Source organism: Ochotona princeps, chromosome 24 (assembly GCF_030435755.1).
Source record: "Ochotona princeps isolate mOchPri1 chromosome 24, mOchPri1.hap1, whole genome shotgun sequence".
In the NCBI taxonomy this organism is placed as follows: domain Eukaryota; kingdom Metazoa; phylum Chordata; class Mammalia; order Lagomorpha; family Ochotonidae; genus Ochotona; species Ochotona princeps.
In genome coordinates this window covers 19,304,656-19,322,629 of record NC_080855.1, presented here as the reverse complement: position 1 = coordinate 19,322,629, position 17,974 = coordinate 19,304,656, and the positions used below count along the sequence as shown (strand labels likewise).

Below are 17,974 nucleotides of genomic sequence, written 5' to 3'. Positions count from 1 at the left end.
GAACTTAAATAGACACTTCAAAACTGCTCTACTTCAGAAACATTGAGCTTGCTGCTTTTCAATGTGAGGACTAAATTTAATTTAATAATTAAATCACATGTAAGATTGTCAAAATGCCCAAGTTGTGGTTTTTACACAAGTTAGTTTTAGAAACCTTGTGCCTTTCTAAAGCTGCCTCCAGAAGGTTGCCGGGCCTAATATTAATAGACTTATAAACAGAATTCACTGTACCAATTTTAAGAATCTTTATTGAAATCAACATTCAAATAATATCTGAAGGGTGAAATTTGTTTCACCAAAACCAATTTAACAATTCCAAATATATATATAAAACCTTTAAAAATTAATCTTGTTAAAGGTGATAATTTACCCCTCCCCGATTTTACATTATACTTCATTGCACCAAATAAACAGGGAAGACTTTGTTTAATCATCTGTACTACCCCCGGCAAAAAAGATTGCACCTTGACAAGTTCCAAATATCAGAATCCATATAATCAGTGTAATTAGAGGCTTAATGTGACGTAGTGACTAAGGCTTCTAATACCACACCCAGGATCCATTCCTCACCCCCACATGAGCTCCCGGAACTTGACTTAGCTGCACTAAAAAGGCACAAGGCCATCACTCTAGACAAGTGTAAAGGACAGTAGTTTAGCTAGTAGTCTGTCTCTGGCCTTGGGCTGACTGCTGCTGGGGTGAGCGCACACTTACCGGGGCACCTGGACTCCAGTGAGGCTGGACAGCCTCCTTGATGTTAGCTCCGTTGGGTAGCATCGTCAGGTTTTCAGATATTAAACAGAAATGAGCACAACCTGTACTTGGCGTGCCAATTTAAAAGCTTACTAGTATTTTAAAAATATACATAGGTGGGCCTGGAAGAGGTTTTATACTTAATAGATCAGTCCTTCTGTTTGTTTACACAGAGAACAGAAAGGGAGAAATGGCTCTGGCAGACAGTCCCAGAGGGAAGGCTGCCACAGCTCGAGTGGACACAGTCCGTACTTAGAGCTCCGGGAAGAGCAGCAGCAGGACGGAGGAGGGGCTCCTGTAGCTACACCCCAGACCCGCTCTCTTGAACCAGCACCCAGGCATGCAGGCCGACTCCCACACGGGGCCCGGAGCGCTGCCTCGCCTCACCTCACCTCTGCCGGTGGACAGCAGAGCATGCAAACAAAAGCTGTCTCACCAGAAAGTTGTCATGTGCAACCTAATAACTTATTACAGTTATGGTTAGAAAGATAAGAGTAAGGGTTTCAAGTAGCAAGCACTTGAAATTCTAAGTGTTCTTTGTGAATAAAAGTGTTTATGTAACTTGGGGGAAAATGGTAATACTACAGTTGAGTAAGACAAACAACAGTTGGTGGATGTTCTGAAACACCAAGCTTGACAAGCCAACTGCCCTCCCAGAAAGTCTGGCTCTCAGGCACAAGTTTTTTTGCAAAAATCCCAGTTAAACAGTCATTTCTCGTGTACTTGCCTGGTTCACATTGTCATTATCACTTCATCTTCCCTGAACAACAGCATGGTCCCGAACCCAACACTGAGCTTATCTTAAGCTCTCCGGCTCTTCCACCTGTGGGCAGTCAGCTCCCAGGGACTGGGCCCCGGTGGGCAGGGCCCCGGTCTTCTGAGGGCTGCATGTCCCCGGAGCTTGCTCGGGGCCAGGGGCTTCCAGCGTGCTTTGCTCCGGTCCACTCGCCAGCTGCTCCGCCTTTTCCAAGTCCTCCACGTGGCTGACAGAGCTCGTCTCACTCACTGCGTCTGAGCCTCTTTGGGACCTTTTAAAGGGCTTCTGGCCTGTGGAGGGGGGATGAGCTGGGCGGAGGCCTATGCGACACAGGCTGACCACCCAAAAAGCAATGGCTTTGTCTCGTGGTAACTGCTGGACAAGCCCCAGAAGTGCAGGATCGAGGCTTGTGGAGAGAACCGACAGCTGCGCTCCTGACCCCACCCTGCTCCCCAGGCCGTAAACGCAAGGAACAGCCACAGCTCACGGCAGCTACAGGAACCCCAGGTCCTTCTCTATGGCATGCTGCCCAGGGATGTTTACAGGGAAGCCTGTGCAGTGGGGGTGTAACGTACCTGGAAGTCTCGGCTTGGTGCGCATGCCTGAGGGAGTCGGAGGTGGCGTCACTCCCGTACCTTGTACTTTGTACACGTACGTGTGTTCAGTGGACTCGAGAGAGCCTGCAGGAAGAGAGGAGTGGGAGTGTGCTCCGGGCACAGGCTGCTCTGGGAGGTGCCACCCGCCCACTCCCTGAGGTAAGCTGCTCCCACCACTCGTGCCCAGGGACCAGACCCTCTGGGACGTGCACTTTAGCAATGCAGAACCGATGCCTCTGCTCCCAGCTGTGGCCGGGTGGATTTAACATCCACTTGTCTTTTACATCATGACGACATCGTCACCACTGCCTGGAGAAGTGAACTTGAATTTTGGGCATTATTTCCTTGGTAGCACAGAACAACTCTGCACGCTGTTGTCCTCCCCCTAGATTCCAGGAACTCGACGTTTGCTGGCTGCCGGCGTGCTGTGTTCTCATCTTTGACTTTCAGAAATGGCTCTGCTGAGGCAACACAACACTGCTGAGGACAGTGAGGCCTGAGTAGGAAGCAAACGTCCCAGACTACTGCGCTGCAGCAGAGGCAGAGGCAGAGTCGTGTGCTTGCTGTGGGACCCGGGGATCCCCTCTGAACTCAGGTGTGAGGAGAGAGCACAGCAGCCATAAGACAAGTCCAGTTCCACAAGTTCCGGGCACAGCACCCATCAGTGAAGAACAGACAGAAGGGTGCCAGGGGCCAAGGGCATTTGGTGCCAACTCTCAAGATTTGGGCAAGGCTGTCTCAGTCCTACCTGCTGTTAAGTTGAAAGTTCTTCCCTTCTGTGATGCCTGTACTGGAGAAAACCAGTTGAGCACAGAGCCCACCACAGGGATCTGTCGTAACACCCCCTGCAAAACAAAACCCTTGCTCAGGTCACAGAGCCCCTGGTCTGCTCACAGCCTGCCGCCAGCGGGCAGCCCAGTGCCAGCCTCACCTCCTCCAGAAGTCGTTCCTCGTTAGCCTTCTGCAGTTGAAGCTGGGCTTCCTGAATTCCTTTCCGAACAACTTCTGTCATGTTTTCCAGAAGCTGCATGAAGACCAAAGAAGACATCACCTGAGTCAGTGGCAGTTTGCACTCAGTGCCAGGCCGGTATAAACCAGCAAAGAGGACAGAATGCTCAGGGAAGACGAGGCTGAAAAGCCTTGGTGACCAGCCCTACCTGCCAGGCCACACAGGAGAAATGAGGAGAGCCTGTGTGTTGTGTCAACAGAAAACAGGCTCACTGCCCGTGGAGAGTCTGAAGTCATAGGGCGGGAACTTGGTGCAAAACATTCTAAGTTCATGCAAAGTTCTTTCACAGTATGCCTTCTCAAGGACTTTCTGAAGAACCTTTGTATGTATGCATGGATTTCAAATTTTTTTTTGCACCAATGCAAGTATATTCTATTTTCCACAAACTTTTTAAGGATCTTTGTAAGGCAGGTTTAGAAAAAAAAACCCAAGAGTGAAGCAAGTTGGCTCCTCAGCCTCATTTCAAATTTCCTTCTCTTTCCCCATTCTACCCAAAGGGGAGACATGACATGCACTCCTCACAGACCAGACTTACTGCATCCCCTTTCCTCCCCTTTCTGGTGGTCTCTGGGGAAGCAGAATGCAGTCTGGGGGTTACCCTTTGAGGCACTGGCTGGCAAGCAGCTCTGTTAGCGTGTTCTCTGGCAATGCTTGTCTGCCTCCGTCTGCTCCCCTAAGGAAGCCTCCCCTGATGTGGCCGGGCCACCCCAGCAGTTCCGTGTATTCACCACGGTGCTGGGCACTCTGTCAAGCCCGCTCACAGGGACATTCATGAACTTGGTGCTGAAGAGCGGATGAACAGCTGTTCCAATGGTAGCTTCTTCCTCCATGACCCCAGCAAGCTGAGCAGGTGAAAACCAGAGAAGCAATGAAACACCAATCAGTCTTACCCTTGAGTTTTCTTCAATTTCCCGGGCCGTGACTGCAATGGTCTCTACTAGCTCAGCAACATCAATGTCGTCGCTCGCCATGCCAATGTAAATGCAGCTCTTCATGCTTTTATATTCAGGGCCTGAAGAAGAAATGACAGGCATACTTGCTTCTCAAGTCCCATGGGACTCAGGCCCACTCCCTTGCAGTTTGTCACCAGGCAGCAGCAGGCTACGGTGTGAGGAGGAAAAGACCTCTGAGGAGGAGACGGAGAGCCCTCCAAGCAGGGTGGGAAGAGGAGGACTGCACCTGAACAGGGACTAAGCCTTCAGAAAATCCACTTTTGTGGGGCCAGTCAGAAAATGTCCTTCCCGAGTCCACAGGTGACTCAAAGAGGCAGCACTTACCCATTTTAAATGTAAGGTCAGATTCCAGTTCATTTAACTTCTTCAGGAGTCCAGCATGGATTTTCTCTCCCTCTGGATCAGATTTCAAGCTACTCTTATCGTCGTTAGCATGTTCATATCTACAAACGGCATCAATCAATGGTATTTTAATCTAAAAGATCAAATCTCTCTCCAATGCAGGATTACACACAGATGGAATACCAGCTGATAGTTAGCATGAGTGTGGGCGGAGGCAAATGCACACAGGCCAGTGACCCCAGAACCCAGAACCTCAGAGGCTGAGTCTCTACGGCCAGAAGCCCATTATTTGCACTAAAAAAGCAAAACAAAAAGTTTCCGGGGCTGGGGGTTTGACCTTGCTGGGGACTGCACATCTCCATGCAGGAGTGCCTGGCTTTTGGGATGCAGGGGTGGGGATCAGGTGCTTGCATCCCTGCCGCCACCACAGCCCAGGCTCCTGCCTCTGACCCACACTTTCACTGAAAAGATGACCTGCCTCATCTTTAGTGGGGAGTGGCCCTGGCCACGGGAGGCAACCACAGGAGCTAAGGACAGTGGTGCTCTGCCTCTCTGGGAACTGGGCTCTTTCTCTTTAAAATGCTTATTGTGAAAAAAAGCTATGGATGGACGTCAAAACTGTTTTGCAGCAACTTAAAAAAAAATTTTTGCAAGGCAAAATTAGAGAAGGAAGAGAGAGACTTCTATCTGTTGGTTCACTCTCCAAGTGACTACATGGCTACAGGGTAACTGAAAACTGGAATTCCATGTGAGCTTCCCATGGGATGGATCCAAGCATTTGAGCCATCATCCATTGCCTTCCTGGGCCCATTAGTGGGAAGATGAATCACAGCAGAGAAGCAGGGACTCGAACTAATGCTCATATGGAAGCCAATTTCCCTGGTGGCAGCTTTACTTGCTGTGCCACACTGCCAGCCCCTAAAATTTATGATACCATTTTCGCCATGAACTTTATGAAGTCCCCTCATAAATCCATCTTTCTCTCCTCTCAGCCATCTAGGTTGGTGCATGCAGTCACTGGGACCCGAGAGCCGTCCCTGGGGCTCACGACTGCTTGTACTGTGCTGCCGTGCACACAGAGGCCAGGTCAGTTACGCTCAGCCCAGTGTATCACTCCTGCACAGCCTCACCTTGGATTTCTAAGCTGGTTCAAGCTGGTTCACAAAATGACCCACCCACGATCTTTACACAGCACAGTTGAGAAGCTGCCACTTTACCTGACAACTCCTATGCCAGGCCAGTTAGGGTCATCAACATACAGGAGGCCTGCCGTTGCCTCCACTTCCTGCTTGAACTCTTCTCGAAGCTGCAGAGTGCAGGTCAGCACTGGCAGCTTGCTCTGGATGCAGGTTACAAGCTGGTCCACATCCTCTGCCCGAGTCCCTACAACTGAAAATGCTCAGTGTCAGAAACGCTCCAAGGAGCGGGGCAGTGAGCGCAGCTGTGGAGTCCCAGGCCCTGCAGCCTCCACACACACATCCCACGGCACTCCTGAGCCACAGCACTCCTGCGTCTCCACTTACATGAGCTACATAAAATGTGTCCGTGTATGAACAGATATGTATCATAATACTCAGCTGGAACACGGAAACACTCATCTAACCTTAGTACAAACATAGAAAAGTCCCTTTGAAACAGAGAAGTTGGAGGAGATGAGGACACAGCAGAGGGAGGGGCATCCGCACAATACCTGTTGCTGTCATCAAAGGGCTGAAGCGCACACACACGCCCTCGGCTTCCAGGTCCATGACGGTGAGGCCACTGGCTGGCACGAGCTGTTTCAGCTGCTCCCCCAGCTGCAAGGAGAAGCGGGTGTGAGCACATGCCCAGTGAGGCCCACCAACCCTCACTGTGCCCATGCCAGCCGCTCCCAGAGAGCTAGAGTGTTGGTTTGTTGGTTTTTGCAAATTACTTCTTACTAGTAATTAAAAGTTCACTCTAGGCAAACCCAGGGAATACAGGTAAGACAGAAGAAGAAAACCCCCATCTCGCCACTCCGACACCCACTGCTGACGTCTGGTGGACTACTCTCCCAGCTGCTTCCCTTGTGGGTCTCTGGGGGGGGCTGCTCCTGGTCACCAGAACCCATGGCTTCTACACGTGTGCCGTGTCACCGCGGCCCTAACCACACAGCCCCACTGTCTCCAAGAACTCCATGGCTCCCTCACCACACCGAAGGGTTCTTCACCTCCAACTTGCTGCTAGGGCTGCCACTGCTGTGGTCAGCGTCCTTCCCCGGGTACCACCCTCTCTAGGCAGCACGTCAGGGTCAGAAGAGCTGCCGAATCATGACAAGGTATCTGGGCACGTGGCCTTGCGCCGGGACACCCTCTGCACAGATTGTCATACTAGCAGTAAGGATGGTCTCAGGCGGAAACTGAGGCAATGACTCACAAAGACTGGCCTGGAGAGCTGTGGGGTGTGAAGTGAACAGACCCCAGAGTGAGTCCTGAGTTTCCTTCCCCGAGGGTGGGATTCCCACCAGGACCGGGGGTGTTCAGCCCGAGATGCTGAGGGGAAAGGGCCCAGCTGCCCTCCTTACCCAGCGATTCAGCGCATCACAGGAGTGCCTCTCCCGGCCAACGGCCGCAGGTGCCAGGCTGGGCCCAGGGACAGCTTTAAATACCGGACCTGAGGTCAACACACAGGCAGCAGATGCATTCCCAGAAACCAGAGCCCAGCCTCCGCCCCAGGGAACCGCCTCACAGGTCCCAGAACTCCTGTCTACCTCATGGAACACTTGAATACATTTACACAAAGCTAGTGTGCATATCATTTTTTAAAAAAAGTTTCCTGAGCCTGGCGCCAGTTCTAATTCTGGCTGCTCCACTTCCCACGCAGCTCCCTGCTTGTGGCCTGGGAAAGCAGTCGAGGATGGCCCAAAACCTTGGGACCCTGCACCTGTGTGGGAGACCCGGAACAAGCTGCTGGCTCCTGGCTTCAGATCAGCTCAGTTCCAACTGTTGCGGCCACTTGGGGAGTGAACCAGTGGATGGAAGATCTTTCTGTATTTCCTTCTTTCTATATATATGCCTTTACAATAAAAATAAATAAATCTTCAAAAAAAAAAAAAAAAAAAGTAACACATAATAGGGCCCAGGACAATGGTTCGTTGGGCTAATCCTCTCCTTGCAAAACATTGGGATCCCATATGGGTGCTGGTTTGTGTCCCAGCTGCTCCACTTCCCATCCAGCTCCCTGCTGTGGCCTGGGAAAGCAGTTGAGGATGGTCCAAAGCCTTGGGACCCTGCGCCCGCGTGAGGGAGACCCTGAGGAGACTCCTGGCTTCAGATCGGCCACTTGGAGTGAGCCAGCGGATGGATGATCTTTGTCTCTTCTCTCTGTAAATCTGCCTTTCCAATAAAATAAATCTTTAACAAAAAATTTAAAAAGTTTCCTTACACAGAATTTGGAAGAAAAATCAAAGCACATGTGTCCCAGGCAGGCTAGTTGGCACTGTGGGGACGTGGGGGCCACGAGCCCTCCAGTCAGGTGCTCCACTCTATGCGCATGCAGACCAAGCGCCAGGGATGGAGACCTGAGGAGGTTTTGTCAGTCTGGAGGTGACACTCTCACTGAACAAAGAACATGGAAAATAAAACCTCTATACTCCTGGGTCAGTGTCAGGGCCATAAGAAGAGGCAGGGGCTCTGTACAAGGCAGCGGGGCCCTTTCAGCCAGGCTGGGCTGGGCATCTGAGGCGGCGGCAAGAAGGCGGCAGCCGAAGAAAAAGCAGAAATGGGTCAGAAACAGAGGGACCAGGAAGAGGCAGAGCCGCGCAAGCGACAGCAGTCTGACTTAAGCACAAAGAGCTGGAGGGGAATAAGTCCGAGAGGAGGGCCGGACAGGCACATGCAGGCCAGCCAGCCAGGGTGGGTGTAGCAGATGAAGCAAGGGGACACGGAGGAGTCCTGGGAGTGGGGGGCAGACAGGAGCTATCTGGGATGTCTACTTGTAACGCTCACTCACACACAGAAGATTCTGGAATAGACATAGTTGTAGAGAAGTTGGAAAGCAGCTGAGACTGGCCATCCAGGTGAAAAATACTAGGCCCTGGACTAGGTTGGGACATTAGGTTTTTTTTTTTTTTCTTAATTTACTTGAAAGGTAGAGCTACAGAAAAAGACAGGGAGAGAGACAGAGGCTTTCCGTCGGTTATGTTCTCTCCACATGGCCACCATGGCCAGAACAGGGCCAGGCAGGGGCCAGCAGTTTCATCCTGGCCTCCAATGTGGATACGGGGGCTTGAGCACGAGGGGTGTCCTCTGTTTTTCCCATGTGCATTAGGCATTAGTAGGGAGCTGATCAGAAATGCATGAACTGGGACTCAAAACACTGCCCATATGGGACGGTGCTGGAGTAGGTGGAGGCTTAACTCACTTAGCCACAACAGCCGTTAAAACTGGAGCTTCCTGGATCCAACTACTGAATCAGAACATACGCAGAGTAGGATCCAAGAATCTGCAACTCGCAGTGACTCAGCCTAGCACTGCATTCAGGCACTTAGGATGGGAAGTCCTTGTAAGAAATGCTCACTGCTTCTCAAATAATGCCTGAAGATTTTAGCAATAAAGATATTTTTCTATCCACTTGATTTGAAATGGAATCACATTCAAAGCCCATAAACAGATACAAAACTAACCCTTTTAAAGATCACCTACCTGTACCTGATGCCTCCTGCACAAATCTGAAGACCACCACTGGGGAGCTGAGCTCATCCTCCACCTGCAAAAGCGGAGGCCTGGTGTCACCCAGCAACATTCAGCTCCAACATCCACAAGACAAACTGCTGCATTTGGGAAAGACACTACAGATGCTCTGTTCTATAAGCACATCACACAGGTCAAAGGTTAATTTCAGTTGCTATAGAAACAAAAATCCAGCGAGCGCTTCATAACAATTTTCAGGTGTAACTGCAAGCCGCTGTGGATCACACGATGACTACGTGACACTAGTTGGCACTGTAGCAGCAGGAGACTGAACCCCATGATAGGACACAGGCCTGACCTTAAAGCTCAAAAGGCAAGAACAAAGCAGAGCAGGACTCAGCACTGAGAGGGCCAGTGCTCAGAGACTGTTATACAGATTGCAGGATAGGATATAGTCCTGCTGGCAATGCAGGTAGCTACAGCTAAGAACTATTTTATAACATAATCAATATAGAAGACAGGCAACCTCAGTAATTCCCTAACTTAGATGAAAACGCTGCCTGCGCTGCTGTGACGCAGCACTGAGCAGTGTACAGCCAGCAGTCAGCTTCACTCGGGGCTCGGGGGCAGCCAGGCGCCTGGCAGGCTCAGTGGTATGAGGGGGGCTAGGGGTGGCAGGGGAGTACAGTGCTGGGGGACAGGCTTCCAGGCATTCAACCATCGCAGCACTGCAGTTCTAGTTATAAAACCTGGGCTGCAGTGGCTCACACGGAGGGCCAGGACAGGAAACGCCAATCGCCAATCAGGAAACACAGAAAGTAGCTGGCTCCACTTTTTTTTTTTTCACTAATTTGAAAGGACTGTGGGGATGTGATTCGAATCAAGCAAGATTTATATTTAAATTGGCCCATTATTAACTGAGCTAGTTCCTGTGCTATATGCTTTCGCATCTGTCGTCTCCTTCTCATTAAACTATGAGTATTTTTAAAGGGACAATAGTGAGGAATATCAGTAAGCAAACAGGACTTATAAAGGCAGACCCTCAGGATAAAGCAGGGTGACTGGGAGTCCAGACTCCCAAATGCTCCTGCACTGGTGATCATGATCACCGTCCTTTGAACTCCAGGGCTCAAACACTATCTGCCCAAGGAACCAGGTGGGGGACACGGCACAGGATTCCACAGACACTTGGGCCCCAGTGACAAAGTGACTGAGCAAACACTGAGATGGCCAATTTCAATACTTAAGATGCTGGATTAAATATGCTGACAACCAAGCAAAGTTTTAATCCACTGATGGGTTCACAGCAAAGTGACTGCAGGCAGAGGAGGAGGTAGCAAGCTGACAGGGCTGGGCAGCAGGAGGGCACGCAAAGGCCCCTGACCCCGGTGCCCAGGGCTAGGCAATGGGGGCTCTGCGGCCACTAGAGGGGCAGCAGAGAGTCTGCATAAACCCTCTGCAAAACTTTTACAGGAAACAACAATGAACATGCAATCTGATTGAGACAGCAGGAAGTGTGAGGAGGAAGCAGTAAGCCCAGCACAGAGGATCAGAGGGTGGGGGAGGTTACCACAGGGGGTCAGGCAGGGCCCTTCTCAAGAAGTCATGTTTAGGGTCCAGCGCGGTAGAACAGTGGCTGAAGTCCTCGCCTTGTATGCGCTGGGATCCCACATGGGCACCAGTTCTAATCCCGGTGCCCTGCTTCCCATTCAGCTCCCTGCTTGTGGCCCGGAAAAGCAGTCAAGCACAGCCCAAAGCCTTGGGTCCCTGCACCTCTGTGGGAGACCCAGAAAAGTCTCCGGGCTCCTGATCAGCACAGCTCTGACTGCTGCAGCCACTTGGGCAGTAAATCATTCGACGGAAGATCTTCATCCTGTCTCTCCTCCTCTCTGTATATCTTTCTTTTTAAGATTTATTTATTTTTATTACAAAGCCAGATATACACAGAGGAGGAGAGACAGAGAGGAAGATCCTCCATCCGATGTTAAACTCCCCAAGTGACCATAATGGACGGTGCTGCGCCAATCCGGAGCCAGGAACTAGGAACCTCCTCCGGGTCTCCCACACAGGTGCAGGGTCCCAAGGCTTTGGGCCGTCCTCGACTGCCCTCCCAGGCCACAAGCAGGGAGCTGGACGGGAAGTGGGGCTGCCGGGATTAGAACCCGCGGCCACATGGGATCCCGGCGCGTTCAAGGCAAGGACTTTAGCTGCTAGGCCACGCCGCCGGGCCCTATATCTGACTTTCCAACAAAAGTAAATAAATCTTAAAAAAAAAAAAAAAAAAAAGAGGTCATATTTGATCTAAAATCTGAGACAGAAAGCAAATCAGGAGAAGCCTGGAGGGAAGGGAATATGTTTGCAGAGGGAAGAACATGTATGAAGGAGATGGCTATGGGATTGCAGGGAGTACCCTGTGGGAGGTACCTAGGCAGCCCGTCACCAGCAGCAGTTGCCATGGCGAGGACAATGAGAGACAGACCCCAGACTGCACAAACACAGCAGCCACTGGAGGGAAGACTGGGCAAAACTCCTGCCCATCCATGTGCGGCCTGGTGAAGCTGCTCCCAGGCCACTGGTGAGCAGCATTCCTCTCCTTGGTGGAAGAGGTGGGAGGACACAGGGTGTGGGCAACAGCAGTGGTGGCAACAGGACAGCAGAGGGCCCAGCCCCATCCTGAGGAACACCAGCCCCTTCTAGTCCCCTTTGCAAGCTGAGTACACAGGCTCAGGAGGCTGAGAGAATGACTCAATGGCCCAGGGCAATGCTGTGACACTGCTCAGAGCAGGACCCCAGTCTCCCAACTGGCACAGGTCTCCAGCCAACACTCAGGTCAACTGGTTCCAAGCTCTTCCCTAAGGCAAATCAGGTTCTACACCAAAAGCCATGGGTGGGTATGGTGGCACGGGAGACTAAGGCACCCCTTGGGGTTTTTGTACCCTAAACTGGCCTGCTGGTGTGACTGTTTCATGCCTTGGATCGAACTGCCCATTAAAGCACTTGGGAGTCAGCCCATGAAGCCCCAAGCACTTGGGTTCCCACCATCCATGTGGGAGAAATGGATGAAATTCCTGGCTCCTGGTTTCAGCACGATGCAGCCCTGGCTACTACTGTGAGCATTCTGAGAATGAACCAGCAGATGCAAGATCTCTTTCCTATCTATTGGTCTTTCAAATAAATAGACTTTAAAGAAATAAACTGAAACAGAGGATGGAGGACATAACAAATCAATCAACTATCCCAGCCATGTGTTGGCAGTGCAAATCTGGTCAAATGGAGACTCTAAGGTGGACTATGTCAACCAGTGGATTCTTCAGCGACTGGCAGCAATTCATAACTGTTGAATTATCAAAACTACTTGAGCAGAGTATGCCCCACATCAGGGACCTGGCATGGGTGGGAGGCTGGGAGGGCTTCTCCCTTTATCTCCCCTTTACCCCAGATACAGAAAAAAAAAAAGCAATAATGTGGAAACAATAGTCCTACCCACTTTCCTGTAGCCCTTGATCCTTTGTGCCCTAATCAACTAAGTAAAGATCGTCAAAAAGAAAGGAAAAGAAAAAAAAAAGAAAGAAAAAAGAAAAAAAAACTAAAACCAAAAAATAACCAAAGAAACTTGGACCCCAAACTCAAAATACGTAACTGAACTATACCCTGGAGGACTGTGAGAACACTACTTAAATCTGAATCTGACCTACATATTCCTGCAATGCTACAATGAAAATTGGACTATTTAACATAAGCTGACACACACCCTTGGCTGTGAGTGCTGCCCAACCCTTGCTTCCTGTCTACCTGGGGTCCCCAGGGGACCATCTTGGGGATGCATTTCAGCAGAAAACAAGAGTGGGGACACCTGCTTTCCTGCCCTCACCCCTCCTGGTGCAAATGGACAGAAAACTGCCGTCTGGAGGCTTCAGAAAAGCAGCGCCAAATGCTCCGAGATGTCCAATGGTTTTTCACTCCGGGAAGGCAGGTGTCTGAATTCAGGGAAACTGCACAATTAACTCATAAACTTTCTCCCAAAAAAGCGTTCTTCACAGGACTGTCATAATTCCACTGAAATGTCTCATTTCTCGGGGAAAAAATTCTAAATTGTTGAAGTTAAATGGATGAAATTGCATTCCATACCAAAACTTTGATGTGGTTTACTTTCTTCAGACTTTCCTGTAATCGCTGACTCTGCAAATGACAAAACAAAAAAAGCTTTTAATTTCATTACATAGACAAATATTCAACGGTTTCACAAGTTTCTGCATCCTACAAACAAGGATCAGACAGAACAAAGCCATCTGCAACTCAGCAACTGCTAAGTTTGAAAAACAACTTTTACATTTGAACATGTAAAAATATTTCCCATTCTTTCACCTTTAAAAGTTACCTGTACTGGGCTCGGCAGCGTGGCCTAGTGGCTAAGGTCCTCGCCTTGATCCCATATGGCCGCTGGTTCTAATCCCGGCAGCTCCACTTCCTCTCTGTCTCTCCTCCTCTCAGTATATCTGACTTTGTAATAAAAATAAATCTTAAAAAAAAAAAGTTACCTGTACTGATTCTCACCAAGGCATGGGACATTACAACTAGCAAGTACAGGGTGGGCACTGGGACATGGCTAAGCTGCCACGTGGGAAGCCCAGATCTTTTACTGGAGTGTCTAGGTTCAAGTGCCAGGTGTCCTCCTGCTCCCAGCTCCGTGCTGGTACACACTCCAGGAGGCAGCAGGTGGACGGCTCCCTGCTGCCCAAATGGAGGACACAGGTGTAGGTGGCGCTCCAGGCTTCCACCTGACCCAGCTCTGGCTGTCACAGTCATTTATAGGGAGTTGGAAAGTGACAGAGACTCTCTGTCTCGGCCTTTAAAACACAATCAGAGGGCTTGGCAGCGTGGCCTAGTGGCTAAGGTCCTCGCCTTGATCCCATATGGCTGCTGGTTCTAATCCCGGCAGCTCCACTTCCTCTCTATCTCTCCTCCTCTCCGTATATCTGACTTTGTAATAAAAATAAAATAAGTCTTTAAAAAAAAAAAAAAAGCAAACGCTACATCATTTAAAAAAAAAACACAATCAGAATAAAATTAAAACTCATTAGCAGCAAATATGAGAACAGGCTCAAGAGTTAGTTAAAAACATGGCTCTGTCAACGAGCACACGCAGGGTCACGGCGGAGCTATTCAGCTGCCTCTTACTAGATATCACATCGCTGCGCTTCAAATCCTTTAACTACAAACATGGAAATGACAGCCTCTGTCTTAAAAGGATATTGTGAAGACGTTTCCCCCGTACATCAAGTGTTGAGATCAATGCCTAGAACACAGTGTACACCACACAGATCGCCAACACCAATCTCATCATCACTCTGAGTCTCAGCCCCAGCCCCTGCATCGCTGACAGGAGCTAATTAAGGTTGAACTCCTGGCATTGGGGTATCTTTATCCAACCACATTCCCTGAGGGCTGCACATCAGAAAACTCTTCATGACAACTAATTTTTCATTCACTATCGTCAGCGGATCTTACATTCTAGTGAAGTTGAGGCGTTCACTTTAGACAAGGCATTAAAATACCTTGGAACTAAGTAAACAAATGCTCAGCAAATGTTACCCATGAAGATGGTGATGATAAGAGAAGGAAAACTAGAACACTGCTTTTGCTCTCAGAAACGTGTGGTGTAGCACGGACTGTAAGGCAGGAATGGGCATCTCAGGATGTGTGTTTAACACAGTGATGCTGGTAAGAGGTTACCATTCAAGTCCTCAGGAGGATGAGAGCGCAGTTAGAAATGCCAGGGCTGTGGAGACACCAAGGACCTAGTAGTTAATGTCGTCATTATTTTCCGGCACTCCATAGGCCAAAGGGAATTGAAAAGTTCTTCCTTGGGTGTCCAAACCTTCCTTAAATTGATCAAATACTACGGCAATACAGACTGACTTGAGAGCAACAGCAACATGCGCCTGTCAACAATGACGGCATGTTTCTAACAATGTGGGGCTTTTGTAAATATAAACCTTAAAAATACTAATGCACAAAACAAACTCTCCTAACAGCATCATAAACCTAGGGACTACTGATAAAGCTACATAAAGTTACTAATTTTTCTTAACTATAAAAATAACATGAAAGTATCAATTTTCTAAGGATATACTTAAAATGAAGTTGTAAATATATATATATATGTATAACATACACAAGTGAATCTTCAAAAAGTTTATGGAATATGTGCATGAAGAAACTACTGCAGGTGCTGGCATCATGGCATAGTAGGTGAAGCTGCAGCTTGTGACACCAGCACCCAGAGCGGTGTGCTGGTCTGAATCCTGTCTGTTCTGTTTCTGGCTTAGCTCCCTGCTAACGCACCTTAGAAAGCGATGAAAGGTAACCCTAACCCAAGTTCTTGGACCCCTGCCACCTATGTGGGATACATGACAAAATCCTTGGCTTGGGCCTGGCACAGTAGCCTAGTGGTTAAAGTCCTCACCTTGTATGCACCAGGATCCCATATGGGTACTAGTTCATATTCTGGCTGCTCTGCTTCCCATCCAGCTCCCTGCTTGTGGCCTGGGAAAGCAGCTGAGGACGGCCCAAAGCCTTGGGATCCTGCACCCATGTGGGAGACCTGGAAGAAGCTCCTGGCTCCTGGCTTCGAATTGGCTCAGCTCCAGCTATTGTGGCAACTTGGGGAGTGAATTAGCAGATGGAAGCTCTTTCTTTCTCTCATTCTCTCTGTAAATCTGACCTTCCAATAAAAAAGTAAATAAATCTTTAAAAAAAAAAGTGCTTGGCTCCTGGTTTTGGCCCCAGCTAAAACCCCAGCTGTTGTAGCCATGTGCTGTCTGGGGGAACAAATGAACAGATAACAGATTTCTGACTTCTCTAGGTCTCTGTCACTCTTTTAACCTACATGAATTTGAAAAAATTTGTGACACTCAAACACATTTACCCCAATTCCATTTCCCACACACTTCTTCATATCCCATTAGGTAAGGTCAGGACTACTGTAGCAGCTTCAGCCCTTGTGTAACAATCTTCTGTCATGATTCCTATTTCACAGGTAAGAGAATGGAGCTGTCTGGATGTGACATCACGCTGCTGTCCTGAGGAAGAAGAGGCTTGGCTCGCACTGTACCAATCTGGCATTATTTCTTTTCCTTTCTAAAGGAAAAAAAAGGGGGGTATAGCCTGACTTTTTTATTTGCCCAAAATTGTCTCTGGAGGCATGACAGGAGTGGACCTGCCCCTTTCAGCACACGGGGACACGGAAGACACCATCTAGGACACCCACCAACTAGTGTCCTACCCAGGCCTTCACAGCCTCCACGCCCACAAGCAACCAACTTCTGTTGTTCATAAGTTATCCAGTCCAAATGGACTAACACTAAACCATGGCATAACCCTCCATTTTTCACACTTGGTACAACTCAAACAGGAAGAGAATCAGAACAGGCTCCTAGAGCCCTGCAATTTGGAAACCCAAGTCAGCTAGAGTTAAAGATATCCAGGCCACCTGCATGTGAACGCTAACATTCCCACTCCCTCGGTCTGCAAGGTCAGTCAGTTGTGGCAAACGTCAATGTCCCCAATCTGCTGCAAAGCCATACTGTGCCTTGGCTTCTCATCCCATGCTGACCGCGGCTTTCATTTCAATCTCACCGCATCTGGGCACAAGTGCTGGGAGAGCCCCAGTTTCTCCCAGTTTAAACAAGCACCATTTACAGGCAAGGCAGCTGGTCCTCCTGCGAGGGAGGTGGCAGATCCTGACAATGAGGTTGGAAAGAGGGTACAGAACAAGACAGTGTTTCCCATCTCTGCTTTCACCATGCCGTTTTCACAGCTCATCTGAACCTCAGACTTCTACTCACCAACTGACAGGCATGCTTGATCCTTTCCACAGTCCCATCAAGTCCCAAGTATTGCAAAGATAACCAGAGAGGCAGGGCACGGAGTTTGTCTGATGGCTTATTTGATGTGAGACCAGCAACTAAAGTCTTAAAACAACAACAACAACATGAGTTTATTCATTAAAGGCACTGAAATCTAACAGAACTAACGAGCCACCATTTACTGAAGGCCTGCTCTGTGACAGATCCAATGTTAGACCCTGGTGTGTAGCATCCCTTTGATCTGACAACTCTACGGATAAAGTACTCCACACAGCTCTGCTTAGACACGTTGCCTGCCCAAGGTGTCACAACTATGGAGTAGTAAGGCCAGGAAGAAAACGCAGATAGAGGAACCAGTTCTGTGCTAGAGCGGGTAAACCTCTGCCTGTAACACCAGCATCCCACATGGGTGCTGGCTTGAGTCTTGGCAGCTCCGCTTCTCATCCAGCTCCCTGCTACTGCGGCCTGGGAAAGCAGAAGAGGGTGGCACACTGGGACTGAGGTTCTGAGCTCCTGACTTTGACCTGGCCATTTGTAGAGTGGATGAAAGATCTCTCCCTCCGTCCTCTCAACTCTGTAGGCAGAGGGGCAATAAAAGATGCAGGTGGAAGGCTGGGGCTCTTGGTCATTCCAAGGCAGCCGCTCCCAGGTCGGGACCGTGGTCCACGGACTAAGACGTCAGCAACTGTCTTACTAGTCACTGCTTCCAGCGTGGTCTGCATGTCCATTACACAAACCAATTAAAACAAATATGTTGGGGCCCGGCGCCGTGGCCTGGTGGCTAAAGTCCTCGCCTTGAACGCCCCGGGATCCCAGATGGGCGCCGGTTCTAATCCCAGCAGCTCCACTTCCTGTCCAGCTCCCTGCTTCTGGCCTGGGAAAGCAGGAGAGGATGGTCCAAGGCTTTGGGACCCTGCACCCGCGTGGGAGACCAGAAGAGGTTCTGGGTTCCTGGCTTCGGATCGGCGTGCACCAGCCCGTTGTGGCTCACGTGGGGAGTGAAACATTGGATGGAAGATCTTCCTCTCTGTCTCTCCTCTCGGTCTA

At 49.6% G+C, this 17,974-nt stretch overlaps 1 protein-coding gene across 4 annotated transcripts in view; it reads right to left on the bottom strand.

The window, feature by feature from the left end:
• Positions 1-228: 228 nt before the first annotated feature.
• The window catches only part of PDXDC1 (pyridoxal dependent decarboxylase domain containing 1), a 140,167-nt gene continuing 122,421 nt past the window's right edge, over positions 229-17,974 (bottom strand). For all 4 annotated transcript variants that reach the window (XM_058680329.1, XM_058680330.1, XM_012927459.2 and 1 more), the window contains 12 exons: positions 16,907-17,032; positions 13,188-13,238; positions 9,072-9,135; positions 6,953-7,041; positions 6,101-6,206; positions 5,628-5,799; positions 4,393-4,511; positions 4,006-4,127; positions 3,038-3,130; positions 2,855-2,951; positions 2,086-2,190; positions 229-1,800 (listed from right to left, as the gene is read on the bottom strand). In XM_058680329.1, the coding sequence (XP_058536312.1) occupies positions 1,550-1,800; positions 2,086-2,190; positions 2,855-2,951; positions 3,038-3,130; positions 4,006-4,127; positions 4,393-4,511; positions 5,628-5,799; positions 6,101-6,206; positions 6,953-7,041; positions 9,072-9,135; positions 13,188-13,238; positions 16,907-17,032 (1,395 nt within the window). In that variant the 3' untranslated portion in view covers positions 229-1,549. The remainder of the gene's footprint in view (positions 1,801-2,085; positions 2,191-2,854; positions 2,952-3,037; positions 3,131-4,005; positions 4,128-4,392; positions 4,512-5,627; positions 5,800-6,100; positions 6,207-6,952; positions 7,042-9,071; positions 9,136-13,187; positions 13,239-16,906; positions 17,033-17,974) is intronic.